This window comes from Zeugodacus cucurbitae, chromosome 5 (genome assembly GCF_028554725.1).
Source record: "Zeugodacus cucurbitae isolate PBARC_wt_2022May chromosome 5, idZeuCucr1.2, whole genome shotgun sequence".
NCBI lineage: Eukaryota > Metazoa > Arthropoda > Insecta > Diptera > Tephritidae > Zeugodacus > Zeugodacus cucurbitae.
Window position 1 is genome coordinate 71287312 of NC_071670.1, and position 13615 is coordinate 71300926.

Below are 13615 nucleotides of genomic sequence, written 5' to 3' on the forward strand. Positions count from 1 at the left end.
TCGAGACTATTGGAAACTTAAAATACGAAAATATTGTCAGAAAACGATTTGTGAGAGCAACAACCATTTTCTTTTACGGAATAATTCCACTCTTCCACTTGAATTTATAACAAGAGAATACTGATAATAGTAACACGAATTCAAACATATTTCAATATTATCTTTTGTGACCTTTTTTTGATTATCAACAAGGAGCATTACTTTTTATAAATAACAGTACAAAAATTTAATTTCCTAATTAACCAGATCAAAATACATATTTATTTAAAATGTTCTTAACAAAACAAAAAGTCAATTAAGGGGACACCCGGGTTTGAACCGGGGACCTCTCGATCTGCAGTCGAATGCTCTACCACTGAGCTATATCCCCATATTTACATATGCTTGCCAAAATGGTATTTCAATATATGCTACTGGTGTAAGTTGAATGTTCTATTCTCGGTCGTTCGTTGTGCTTTTACTTTTGTCTTTTCTTTTGCGTTTGTAGTTGTATTTGTATTTGTACTCTATTCATCGTGTGGTGAGATAGGAATTATTAACATTGCAATGCGTTGCTTTAGAAGAAAATTATAACAGATGTGTATTATGTTACTAACATAACAGTTTAAACTTTTCAAACAGAAGTCAATTCATTCCAATCAACTAATTGGTATCTTATCAGAAGCCAAGATTAAGTACTGTACTCACTAGATAATAGCCACAGATTTCGTGATCTGGAGCTAGTACCCATGGACAATCGACACAATGTAATACATTTTCATTCCTTTGTAGCTTTTCTTATCAAAAACTATGTTTCCATATAATAATAGACTTGAATTTAATATCTCTAATATTTGTAAAGTCATAAAAGGATGTTGTATTTACTATTACAGTAGTTTTCCGAAATAACGAATATTCGTTTTAACGAAAACCGCTTATAACGAACAAGCAAATTTGTTACATTGAGTACCGTAAATAACGAACATCTGGGATTTGTAAGTATTCGGATTAACGAACAACGTGAAGAAGACATATGAAGAAAGAGAAGAAATCAAATAATATCGAACCAGAATTACAAATAAAGCTTGAAAAAATTCAAAAGAAATGTGGAAATTGAAAAATTGTTGAATTTTATAAAAAAACTAAAAATTATTGATCAGCACCAAATAGAAGTATAAGTGTCATAATTGATCCATTTTGGAAGAATTTATTGGATTTCATTTTTTAACAAATAATTAATAAAACAATTTATTAAACTGTAATTTACGGATATTTAACTCATTTTTATTGAAAAACATACCTCTAAGTGAGTACTCGAATTAACGAAAAATTCGATATAACGAACAGGCCTGACAATTAATGTGTTCGTTATTTCGGAAAACTACTGTATTTGAATCTCAATATTCATCATAAAGTGATCAAGTGCTAGATCAAATTATTGAATGTCGTATTTTGGAAGAAATAAGCCTAGATGAACAAAATAAAAGCCATTGTGTGAAACTAATCCGGTATAAATGAATTGGTATGTATGGAAATTTGTTTTGATGAGTGTAGCGGGACTACTTAGTTTTCTTAACAAGGACCATTATAAAAATACCTTACTTAATTCTAAATGTACATATAACTTTTTTTATCACTTTAAATACTTTCCATGTGTCTTAAACTGATTTTGATGTTTTTTTATTCTTTCTATGTAAGAATTTTCTTCAGTTTTTTTTTATAATAATGAAATATTGTGTACTTCTACGGGTAGTCAAACAAAAAATCTATTAAGGGGACACCCGGGTTTGAACCGGGGACCTCTCGATCTGCAGTCGAATGCTCTACCACTGAGCTATATCCCCACACATATTCAAACCTTCTTCAATATTATAAAAACAAATCTTTCCAAATTTTTCTAACGGTTAGAATGACTCATTGTTGTCACTTGCAGAGCATGAAGCTGCGATGACACGCTTAGTGGCCAACTTAAGTCACTGAACTCCCTATATGGCATTGCAATGATGTCAACTTGTTTTGGTATTAAATGTCGCAGCACCTTTGTCTTATTTTATCTTTCTTCATTTCTGAATATGCAAAATAATATGTGGGTGTATCATAGCGATATTGAATTCGTGACTTTAGTTTCGTTTTAAGCTTCAAAAAATATTATTAAGGGGACACCCGGGTTTGAACCGGGGACCTCTCGATCTGCAGTCGAATGCTCTACCACTGAGCTATATCCCCACTTATTTAGCCCCACTCACAATAAATCAAAGTTATATAATGCATCCGTTGATGCCAAGCTTTTTATCAACTTCCTGTCCATGACTCCGTTCGAAATGTCTTTCAAAAAGCAATGAAATTGGCATCTACTTTATCTGCATCGAGATAATTGTAATTGATAGATAGTAGAATTTTTAAATTGGAAATTTATGTACGCTTTAATTTAGGCGCAGTCTTTATAGAACTATTTTTTTTTTAGCACACACAAGCATACTGCTAAAGAGCACTGTTTGTGATAAGAAAAATTCACTTATTTTAGAAAGAATTAAGTCTTTCAATTTATCTTCAGCACATACTTACAGACACCTACGCAGAGTGACGCCAAAAAATGCAATGTCTTTCTTTTCTTCTGTCACATAACCGTACAAATTGCCACCATAATTCAGCGAGACTGCTGGGAAAGTCATATATTTTAATCAAATCCAGCACATTTTCAGTCAAATCTACAATATTTTCATTTCACTTTTTGTGATTTACAGAGAAATGAAGAATGGCAATTCGCGCGTCTTTTGTGTATTTCACTGTTCCAAAAATCCTTCTTTGTTTATTAATATTTCCTCACTCGTGAGCTTCCTTTCTTCTTTCTTCGGAACACTTGGCTTTTATGTCGCTCCCGCAGCCACCACTCTGGCTAAAAGAGAAACTTCTTCTTCGTATCGCTTACAACAATATTGACAAGCGTTGCGAAACAATCCAACTTGGCACACACAGCTGCCGCCCCACACATTTTTGCATATTTTAAGAGGAGGAGGCAGAGGAACGCCGCCGCATTACTGTTGCTGCAAGCCACAAATGCAGCAGTTGCAATTCGGTGGCGAATAGACGAAGAAGTTCGCTTATTCAAAGTCAAAATGGAAATGCAGCAAAGTCCCGCTGGAAGTTTTGCTGCAGAGTCACTGCTGTCAACATGAAGATTTGCATGCATTCAAATTTGTCTATGTAGTCGTATGTGTGTGTGTGTGCGTGTGCGTCTTGAGCTCAGAGAATATGCTGCAATTTTCGTGCGGATCAAGTTGGCAATAAAATTTGACTACACCATACTTCCACGCTGAGTGCATTTGATTATAACCGAGTAAAATAAAATAAAATTGCATCAACACAAACTGTATTTGACGACCCGAAATACAGACAAGTGAATAACTAGGAGAATGCGCAATATTCTCCGAAGATATTCGTACTTAAAAACAAAACAATTTCGAATTGCATACAGTTGGTGGAAATCTTTACTGCGAGCGACAGCATTGCATTTGCTGGGAACGCATCGATAAATTTATATTGTAAAGGGTGTTTTTTTTGGACTTGTGGTTTTCTAAGAGAATTTTGGGGTCAAGAGTTTCGAAACGTCTTTTGAAGGTTGGGTAAGAAACGTAATTTCTAGCACAATACAACAAAAGCTCTAATAAAGCGTAGGAAATCCAAAAAAACACTCGGAGTCACTCTCAACCACACCTCTACTCTTCTATGCAGGTCTTCACACAATGCTCACAGATTAGTAGATAGTCAGCCAGAATCAATATGAATCCAGAGAAAAACAGTTCTTCGGTTGCACAAAATATTTCAACAATTATGTATGCCAGTCACCCTGTATGTATCCCCTGGCAGTTCGTTTCTTTAGCTAACATTTCCAACAACCACATCAGATGGCATCCTCATTGCTCTCACACCAATCAGCTACACCTGCTTGTTTACAAGCAAGAAAAAAGAAAAATAGAAAAAGAAACAAATCTAAATAACGGTACGCTAAGCCAAATCTTGAGCCTTCTAATAGTTAACGTGAAAATCCACTCCAGTAAGCAGGATTATTACCGCAAATGAGCGCCGCACAACAACCTAAAAGTAAGCAAATTACGCCAAGACATCGGCCCAAACACGTAGTTCGCAGGCGAATGGATCCTTATAAGCATCAAAATTTGTTACTTGCAGTCCGCTGAAGCGAACTAACGACACGTACGGCTTACGGCTCAGACAGTATCGTTTACCGAAAAGTGACAAGTCAAGCGACCATCAAGTCGAAATGCTCGTAACACGACCAAGACACATTAGTTTTGTTGGCGGCGAACACAGCAAGGTGTCACTTTATGAAAGGAGCCAGGAAATTCGAAATTTATGTGCATCACTCTTGACTCGTTTTATGGGACGATCGGGGGATGTTTTTGGGGGGTGCTAAGTAGCCAGACAAATGTGCATAATTTGTAAATTAACTTAAAAAGTGTATACGGAGAAATATTACCCGAGGGAAAATACATTTTTTGTCTAACTTTTTGTTGTTTTTGATAGCGGTTTGGCATACGTCTTCAGACGTCTTCAACATGACACGTTCTCAAATAAATGAATCCCGTGATAGAGGGAGAGATAGCTAGTGGGAGAAAAAGCTTCACTGTAATTACCGTTATGCTAGATGATGCAGAAATGAAAAATATTCACAAGAAACTTTTTAAAGTAAAGTGTATAACAATTCAAGCTATTTCCTTCGGCTTCGACACGATTTACTTCTCGTTCTTCAGCGTCGTCAACATCGCCTTCGTCAGAATGTGTCATTTCTTCGTGCTACGCCAATTTCCGCTTCAAACGCTCAGCCACTAAAGTCTTCAGCACAGCAATCTATTAATTAAAAGAATTTCAATGGAGGCGTTGAGTGCGGAGGTGTTAGTAAAGGGGGCGGCGTGTCGTTATTGTTTGTGAACACTCAAGACTTGCGAAGCCGGATGTTATGCGATATGAGCACCTTGGTGTTGGTGTTGTTTTAAGTGTGTCAACCTGTAATTGGCAGCTATGAATAGCAGCAGTTGCGGTTAATTTTAAAGCAATTTACTTGGAAACATACACTGATGTGTTAAGTGGCATAGCCGTCAGGTTCCTTGGTTTCTTAATGTCGGTCGCTTCGGCCAGGGGGCGTACGCGAAATGGCGTGTAAGCGATATCTGCGATTTAAGTGCTTTGCTATTGGAATTTTTGTAGCAATCCAATTAAAGTGAAATAAAAATATATTTACAGTTAACCACACTCTACTGCGCAATGGAATATTTTTCGATCCTTTGAGGTTTTCATTTAGTAGTTGAAAATAATCCAATTGGATGTTACTCTAAAAATGCTCATGAATATTGATTATTTTGAAATAAATTTTTAAATTTTGAAAGTGCCGAAAAAAAGTGCGAATATATGTACATATACCATTTAAGGCAAGTGACTTTCATAATTATTCAATTTCGACAAGTAAACTCTCTGTTCTTATACCGGGTGATAAAAATGATTGTGAGAAGAGGCAAATTATTTGAAAATTGTTTTAATTTTTATTTCTTTTTACTGACAATTAGCAATTCTCAATTGTCTCACCGCAGCTAGGAATATAAAATTCTAACCAAAAACCTTAAAAAAACCTTTCTTCTGCCATGGCTAGTCGACAATTGAGACACGAGCAAATACAAATTCAAATTATGGAAATTGAAAGATAATACACTGCCATTGAAAATGAAAATAAAGAAGCAAAAAAATGCTAATAACAATCAGAAAAAAGCACTCAATCCGACAGGGTTGCAGAGGTTAAGTCAACCCCAGCAAGAGCGAGGGCAAACGATAAAAGAAAGGACGCAAATAAAAAGCGCGAAATATGAACGAAATAAAGGCGAGAGCTGCTTGCATTCATAAGAAATGTACGCATGTGTGTAAAGAACCGTTAACGCACACTCACGCACATATATTATACTCGTACACTGTAACACAGAAAATTACATTCAAATCAGACAAAAAATGGTACATTTCATAAACAGAGCAGATTGCGACTGGAGCTGGCAAGCTGGAGCTGAGCAGAAACACATATCTACATAAGCACAGTAAAGTAGAGAGCCAAAGCAGAGTTCAACAGACTAGATGAGCTGGGCGAGAGTGCGAGTGGGTGATGGGGAGGAGGACATGAACATGAAACGTGCATGTTAAGCAGCGGCATGAACACGCATAAATCGCCCACACGCCATTGTTGTGTTGTACGTATGTATGTATGTGTGTATGGGTGAGTGGATATAAATATGGGAATGCAAATGTAGCCACATGTAGGAGAATGTTTAAGTATGTAACGAGTGAAGCAGCACTGGATCAGCAAGTTGTCTGACTGAAACTGAAAAAGGAATCCAGCGCTCGACCGTATTGCTAAGCCGGCACACATACATACACACATAATACTTTCTTGTTTTCTCATGTGTTGCACGTTTGCCAGGACACTAATACCCACACCCTCACAAGTATCTTCACCCGCAGGAGCTATAAAGTGTGGCGGCGAACGTGTGTCGTATGTTAACAACTACAATTATGTGCGTGTGTGTGTGTGTGTGTTTGGATTATAGCATAAAATTTGCATTGAATTCCATGCGAAGAAAAATGTCGAGCGTAGAAGCTTCCGCAAAACTCGCCAACATCTTGGCTTTAGCACAAAAGTAACGCACCAATTTCTTGCAATTTTTACACTCACACACACACACACTCTTATATAAACATGTGGCAACACTGCAGGACATTGCCGATTGTCAAAGCGATGGCCAACAAATTTACAAGTAACCGTCATTGAGTAATGAAGAGTGCTAAGGTATGTATACGTATCCAGTATCCAGTGCAAATTGCTCGGCGCTTCTCGTGCGAAATACAACAACAACACCATAAATCCATTGAATTTATTATTTGGCTGCGCAATTTATGGGAGCGCTTTTCGACAGGTGATTTCTCTTTAAAATATTACCTACATAATTGAACCGACACTTTAAATGATAAGGCAAATTTATATGGACCTCTGGCATTTGCCCGGCGTGCATGCACGCACATAAATATTCGATATTAATAAAGCGCCATGATAAGCCAATTCTGAGTTGGGATACTCGGAGTAAAATTGAAAAAAAATATAATAAAATAATAATGAGAAACAGCAAAGGAAATGCTAAGTTCGACCAGAACCGAATATGGTATACTCTCGCTTATTTAAAGTATTAAGGTGTGTGAAACATTTCGAAGGGTCTGTTATAGTGACCAAGCGTGCTACTCTTAGTTATTGGTATACATTCCTTTTCTGTCGCACTGAAAGTAGTATATTCAGTATGCCAAGCCTATGAGAGGCTTAAAGACTTATTTGAGCCATTTCTGATATCAAACCGTGCTGTTGGGAACTTGGGGTCGAAAAACAACTGGAACCACCGGGGTCTATATACCATCTACGGTGGCAAGTGGATTACATGAAACGAATTTGCTCATTTTTGGAATGGAGTTGCCACATATCAACAGTAAACATTGCTTCAAATATGGTTCAAATTGATCGAGTACTTTGCGAGTTTCGAAAGGTGCGGAGTGATATGGTCTTACTTTTTATTTTAATGACAGACATTAATAATTTCCAAACAAATGAGAATTTCATGGATTTCATTGATTTGAGTTCATTTTATAATTAATATAATTTAATTCCATTTAATAACACACATATTTAAATAAACGTATTTGTATGTCTTTTTGGATGTGTTTGGATGCGTGCGTAATCGCATGTAATATATGACCTTGGCAAATACACACTCGCTCGCCTGAAATAATATTTATGCTAAAAACGCACGTAAAGTCCATTAAAACGCCTAAATTACGCTAATGAAAAAGTGCGCGGCGCAAAAAACCACAGAAAAAAGGATGAGCCAGATAATTATATCTGCATGAGCCTAAGGCGCAAACAATTTTAGCTTCGTAATTAACACATGAAATGTCCGAAAAATAATGCACAAACGCGCAAATTAAACTGTTTTTTTTTATAACTGTACATATTTTTTGGTTTTTGTGTGAATTTTGTGTGAGAGAACAAGAGGTAGGATGTTTATCACTGAGCGTGAACTCAACAAAAGCCATTAGTTGAAATAAAAAAGAAAGTACACTTTTTTGCAATAGTCAGCAGAAATCACGCAGAAATGCACGTACCAAGAGAATAGAAATGAACGCAAAAATACCGTTAAAGGCAACATGAAATCATTTTGTAGTGACTTCACTTCATCATCATTCTAACAAGCCTCACTCTTTGAGCTTTGTTGGCACTTTTTGCTGCAGAACCCATTAAAATTCCTGTTTAGCTTTGGCCATCATCACCACTGCCCCCAACGTCCTAACTTTGTAATGAGCTCATTATTTTGCTAATTTAACGTCTCGCATTTGTTGCACTTTCATTTCACATTTGGGCGAAATGAAAAGGCGCCGCTGCCTTTATGGTACTACGCAACTCATTAAAACTCTGACATTATTCTACACCTAAAATCATAAATTCTCATGAAATACAAACACACGCACAAACAAGTATTTCCCTTAGAATGTGTGATAGCACAAAATGGGTACAACTATTTGCTCGCCACAATTGCCTTGACAATTAGCAAATTTTCGACAACTAAATATGTCCTTTAGTGGTGTGTTTACAACTACATATCTTGTTTGTGAGTGTGGCTGCCAAACAACTCTTGTTGCAATTGAGTTTGTGACTCGTATTCCCATCTGTGGGGACATGTACCCAACAACAACTCTCAGCCGGTCGCCTTTACTACAAATATTTTGATCTCAGCTTGTTTTGCATGAATATTTCGGTTGTAATTTGGTAATTTATTGTTGCGTGTTGCTCTGGAAGAACACTGAAGACAGATACACTCATTTAATATGAATTTATTTATTTTAATTTTTGATTGGGGGAAAACCTAAATATCATCATTGAAGCATTGAAGTTGGTACTTTGGGTGATTTAGGTTTTATATAGCATCGAGCCAATGTCCTTTATGAGAAGAGTTGTTATATATTAGTGCACGATGTCAACATCCGATGAGACGGCACTAGGAGTTTTCGAGAGAAAGGTTTTGTGGAAGATTTATGGTCCTTAAACATTGGCAACGGCGAATAGCGCAGACGATGGAACGATGAGCTGTATGTGTTATTCGACGACATAGACATAGTCCAACGAATAAAAAGACAGCGGATACGCTGGCTAGGTCATGTTGTTCGAATGGATGAAATGGATGAAAGTGCTCCTGAAAGTATTCGATGCAGTACCCGCTGGTGGAAACCGAGGAAGAGGGAGACCTCCACTCCGATGGAAGGACCAGGTGGAGAGGGACCTGGCCTCGCTTGGTATTACCAATTGGCGTCAAACTGCCAGAAGGAGGGATACGTGGCGCGGTGTTGTGGACTCGGCTATAACCGCGTAAGCGGTGTCTACGCCAGTCAAGTAGAGGACGAAAGACCCTTCAGCGACATGGTGCTAAATTATTATGAGAACGAAAAACGTTGCCTACATTTTGGCGCACACTGTAAAAACATAGGTAAATCAAATTTATATCAAGTTATAGAAAAATAATTGGTAATAGACTTTGAGGTCCTCATGTTCGATTTGAGGCGTCTTTAATAGTTATAGTCCAATTTCGACAATTTTTAAACGCCACACATTCATACATTATTTAATATCAAGAAAATATTATGTTCCAAATTGGTCGAGTAGTCCCCATTTTCCATTTTTTATACCAATCTGAGTGCATGTTGCGAGAGTGTAAATGAGATAAAGAGTTTATTGTTATTATTTAGCTGTTGTTTGAGTCAATTTTGACAAGCCCGTTGCATACGAGGTTGTCATATTCCGAATTGACTAAACGAGCAAATTCCTCGTATATTTAGAATTATTTTTTTAATTAAAAAACAAGCAGGCGCAACTAATTATTAGTTGTTTATTACTATGAAACTCATAATTATCCCGAATTGTTGTTTCATGTTTCATTATCATCACAGCAACAAATAGATAACTCTTCTCCGCTTTTGTTTTCTCCGGAAACTATATGCATCTACGAGTATATTGTAATCGCTAATTAAAAATTCTAAATATTTTCGCACAAAAACAAAAACAATTGCCAACAACAAGAGAGTTTGAACCCACACATAGAGCCTCAATGAGGAGGATTCTGTGCCACACGGCAGTCCCAGAAGCCAGGCAGTCAGGGGAACGCAGAACATGAAACAATAGCATTTTTGCGGTCCGCTTAAAATAGCGGTAATTATAAAAAATTGCAGCGCAAAGTGTGCCGGGGCACGCAGGCCTCTCTCTACTTACTGTTTTTGTGCAACATGCAACGTGCCACTTGCAACGTGAGGTGTGTTTGCTGTTTGCCCTGCATTGGCTGGATTGGCAGTAACGTCCCGCGGATATTAGAAATCCAAAAGCAAGCCGCCAAAGCGGAGCGGAAGACAACAACAAGAACAACAAAAAAGCGCCGTTATTAAAGCAAAGCATTCAGGAAATGAAAAAATGAAAAATAAAACTAATGTTTGCATAATTAAGCTCCCTTGGCGAGCGGTCGGAATTGGGTCACACGCACAGGGATGCATTTCGACATGCAACCCTGCCTGTGTGTGTTAATTAAAAAAGCGACCGGGCAACATTTCCACAAACATTTAATTTTTTTTATTTCCGATAGACTATAATCTAACCCAACAAAGCAGTGCATGTTCCCGATATTTATTTTTTAAATTTTTTAATTGTTTTCCTTCAACACGACTTGATCACAGTGCCATTGATCTCGTAATGGCATAATTTCTCCAACGACTTGTCGGACCGCTGTTCGTAGACGGTGCCGATCAGTGTGTAGATTGTGTTAGGCCAATACATGAACTTCAGCATGCCGGTGTCGGGGGGCACATGTATATTCTTGAAGACGTACGTGCCCACCGCCAGGGGACACTCCAAGCTCATGTTGCCACCACTCTTGGAGAGCAGCTGCTGTGCCACATTGTTGAAGACGCGTATGCGCTTCACATACTTCCAGAACTCACACGTCTTATAGGTGGCGTTGTAGAGCGACTTTGGCGGCTCGATCTTGCCCAGCTGATTGCGTTTGGTGTTCAATTGCAACAATTGAAGGTGCCAGGTTGGCGTAGCGACCGCCTTCAAGACGTATGTGGCCGCCGATAAAGTCATATTCTTCTGCCAGCTTATGACCAGTCGGTAGTCGGGTGTGTCGCTGCTGCGGAAGCTAAGGAGCTTCAGCTGGTAGCAGTACTGTGAGTAGAAAAGATATAAAATTAATAAAAATCTCCGAAAATATGTAGAATCAAAAGAATGTGTCTAGCAAGAAGTCGTTCACCTGCCACGTGTAGCCGATAAGCATGAAGCTGATGTAGAAATGCAGCATATTGCATTGTAATCGCTGTGCCTTTCGTTGCATTGATTTCACGGTATTTTTGCAATTTTTTCACTGCGCCACGGTGTAGCAAACGCGCCTCAATACCATTTATCCATACTAATTTTACATTTGTTCGAGTCATTACCCACCTGTCAGGCAGCCAGTTAAGGCTCTTCGATTGAAACATTACGTCAGACGCTTACTCGTTGCGCTCCGAAATTACTTGCCCTAATGACTTTTAAATTACATGTCGGCGGTGTGATGAGCGTTGTACTAATTGTTCCCAATTGTTTTGTCATTTCTATAAAAATGATGCTTTTCAATAAGTAAAAATTATAAAAAAATGTTTTCATTTCATTTTTTTCTCTGTTATTCGGTTGAGTTTGTTTCCCGCAACATTCAGTAGTCATTAATCAATTTTTAATAATTTGCACATAAAAAGGTGTTCTGTTTGACCGCAAACAGTACTTTGCCTACAGTGTTGCAAATTAAAATAGTGGCACTGAATTCAATTGATCACAATATTCTATAAGCCTAGGGATAAAACACTGTGAAACGCTGAAGCAGATCAACAAAGTTCAAAGGTCACATAAAACCCGAACTGTATTTTTGAACAGTGCGATGAGTTTAAAAATTATTCTTTCGAAATTCTGAAAAATTCTTAAATTGAAGTGTTTTCCTATATATTTATATGTATTTAATCTAGCCTCAAATACAAAAAAAAATCAAAATTTATACAATTGGCAACCCTAAAAAATTTCTTTGGCATTTTTCAATCCGACTGTATTCTTATTGACTTTTTTTCGTTGTAAAAAAATATTTAACGGCCTCAGCATAAAACACCGTAAATCAACGAATCAGGTAAAACAATTACAAAGTTACATATTATATAACTCCAAGTACTTTCTGATAACAGTTCGTGAAGAGAAAAAAAAACAAGAAAAAACGTTAACTTCGGCTGTACCTAAGCTAATATACCCTTCACAGGTGCATTTTTTTTTAGTAACTATGTGGTTAAGCAAATCCAAAGACGTAAGAAAAAGTAAGAAAAAAAAGAAAACACTTTACTAATTCTTTTTAGCCGGGTTGTTTGCTAGTAACATTAACACTAATCATACCAAGACTTAATATATACCTATTTCTACCATAGCGGGTCAAATGACCCGACTGTATGTTTCATGCTTGAATGTTTGAAATATGGATGTTAGGAAGGAAATAAAAATACAAATTAAATTTATTATGATTAAACAAAATAGTATGTTGAGCATTTCTATTACAAAAGCAAAAAATACAAATTTTTAATTCATAAGTTCATCGCATTTTTTACATATATGTAAGTGTACATTTGTACATTTTCCGCAAACATATTTTTTACATTTAGATTTTGTTGGTTTTATTTTCTTTACAGTATCCTATTTGACATCTCATACGTTTATAAGTATCGGTAGTAGACTTAGGCAACGATCCTTTCGTATTTTTTTCTTTTTTGGTTGTTCACTGGCTTCTCGAAAATCGGCGCCAAGTTCTTCTGATAGCTTGAGTAAAAACCTTGTCTCGAGATATTTTCTCCTGTCGTTTGCTTGTACAAAATCCAGGCATATATGCCAGCCTTGGAGAGGCCAACTGCAGGTGTGCCACCTATTTTTATTTCTTCCCAAACAGATCCATCAATTGTAACATTTTGTTCTTTATTTCTACTTCACTTTCTTCCGAACTTGAGAGTAATCTTATTCTTTTTCGGCCACTACATACATTCACAATATTTTCCTCTTCATCGTCAGTATCTGTAGAATCAAACTCATATTTATTTGCAACCAATATATCTTCATTATCAGAAAATTTATCTTCACTAATTTCTGAAAACTCTTCGCCAATATTATTTATGTCTTCTAAGAACTTGTACTGTCTTGTTTGTTCGACATTTTCGTTGAACTACTTTACGCAACAGTCTTTAGAAGAATGTGCAACTTGCTGACTACAAATATGACTCGATAATCTCATAAAACAGAAAAATTCTCTCCGGGTCAAATGACCCGTTGTGGTAGATATCGGTATACAACAAGGATTACTCAGAATAAACAAAACAAAAACACAACAAAAATGTTTTTAGAACTGCACATTAATTACTTATAAAAAGTCATGAAGTCAAACTTGCAAACGCAATAAAATTATACGTGCAGTTCAAAATGGGTCATTTGACCCGTCATGGTACG

The 13615-nt window shown here is 36.9% G+C and overlaps 2 protein-coding genes and 3 non-coding genes across 9 annotated transcripts in view; 1 reads left to right on the forward strand and 4 right to left on the reverse strand.

The window, feature by feature from the left end:
• LOC105218303 (eye-specific diacylglycerol kinase) overlaps nt 1-13615 on the forward strand; it is a 195211-nt gene that overhangs the window by 85594 nt on the left and 96002 nt on the right. The window lies entirely within an intron of this gene.
• Trnac-gca (transfer RNA cysteine (anticodon GCA)) lies at nt 299-370 on the reverse strand. Its single transcript has one exon. It is a non-coding gene; the product is annotated as a tRNA-Cys (tRNA).
• Nucleotides 1752-1823, reverse strand: Trnac-gca (transfer RNA cysteine (anticodon GCA)). The gene has a single exon. It is a non-coding gene; the product is annotated as a tRNA-Cys (tRNA).
• Trnac-gca (transfer RNA cysteine (anticodon GCA)) lies at nt 2134-2205 on the reverse strand. The gene has a single exon. It is a non-coding gene; the product is annotated as a tRNA-Cys (tRNA).
• Nucleotides 10653-11897, reverse strand: LOC105218315 (uncharacterized). The gene is made up of 2 exons (XM_011193830.3): nt 11364-11897; nt 10653-11278 (listed from the first exon to the last, which is right to left on the reverse strand). The coding sequence occupies exons 1-2, from the start codon at nt 11442-11444 to the stop codon at nt 10769-10771; spliced, it is 591 nt and encodes a 196-aa protein (XP_011192132.2). The 5' UTR covers nt 11445-11897; the 3' UTR covers nt 10653-10768.

Excerpts from the sequence above, each read along its gene's own strand:
- LOC105218315 (XM_011193830.3), bottom strand. The coding sequence starts at position 11,444 with ATGCAACGAAAGGCACAGCGATTACAATGCAATATGCTGCATTTCTAC. Across the intron at positions 11,279-11,363 it reads TTATCGGCTACACGTGGCAG|TACTGCTACCAGCTGAAGCT; the intron begins GTGAACGACTTC and ends TTCTACTCACAG.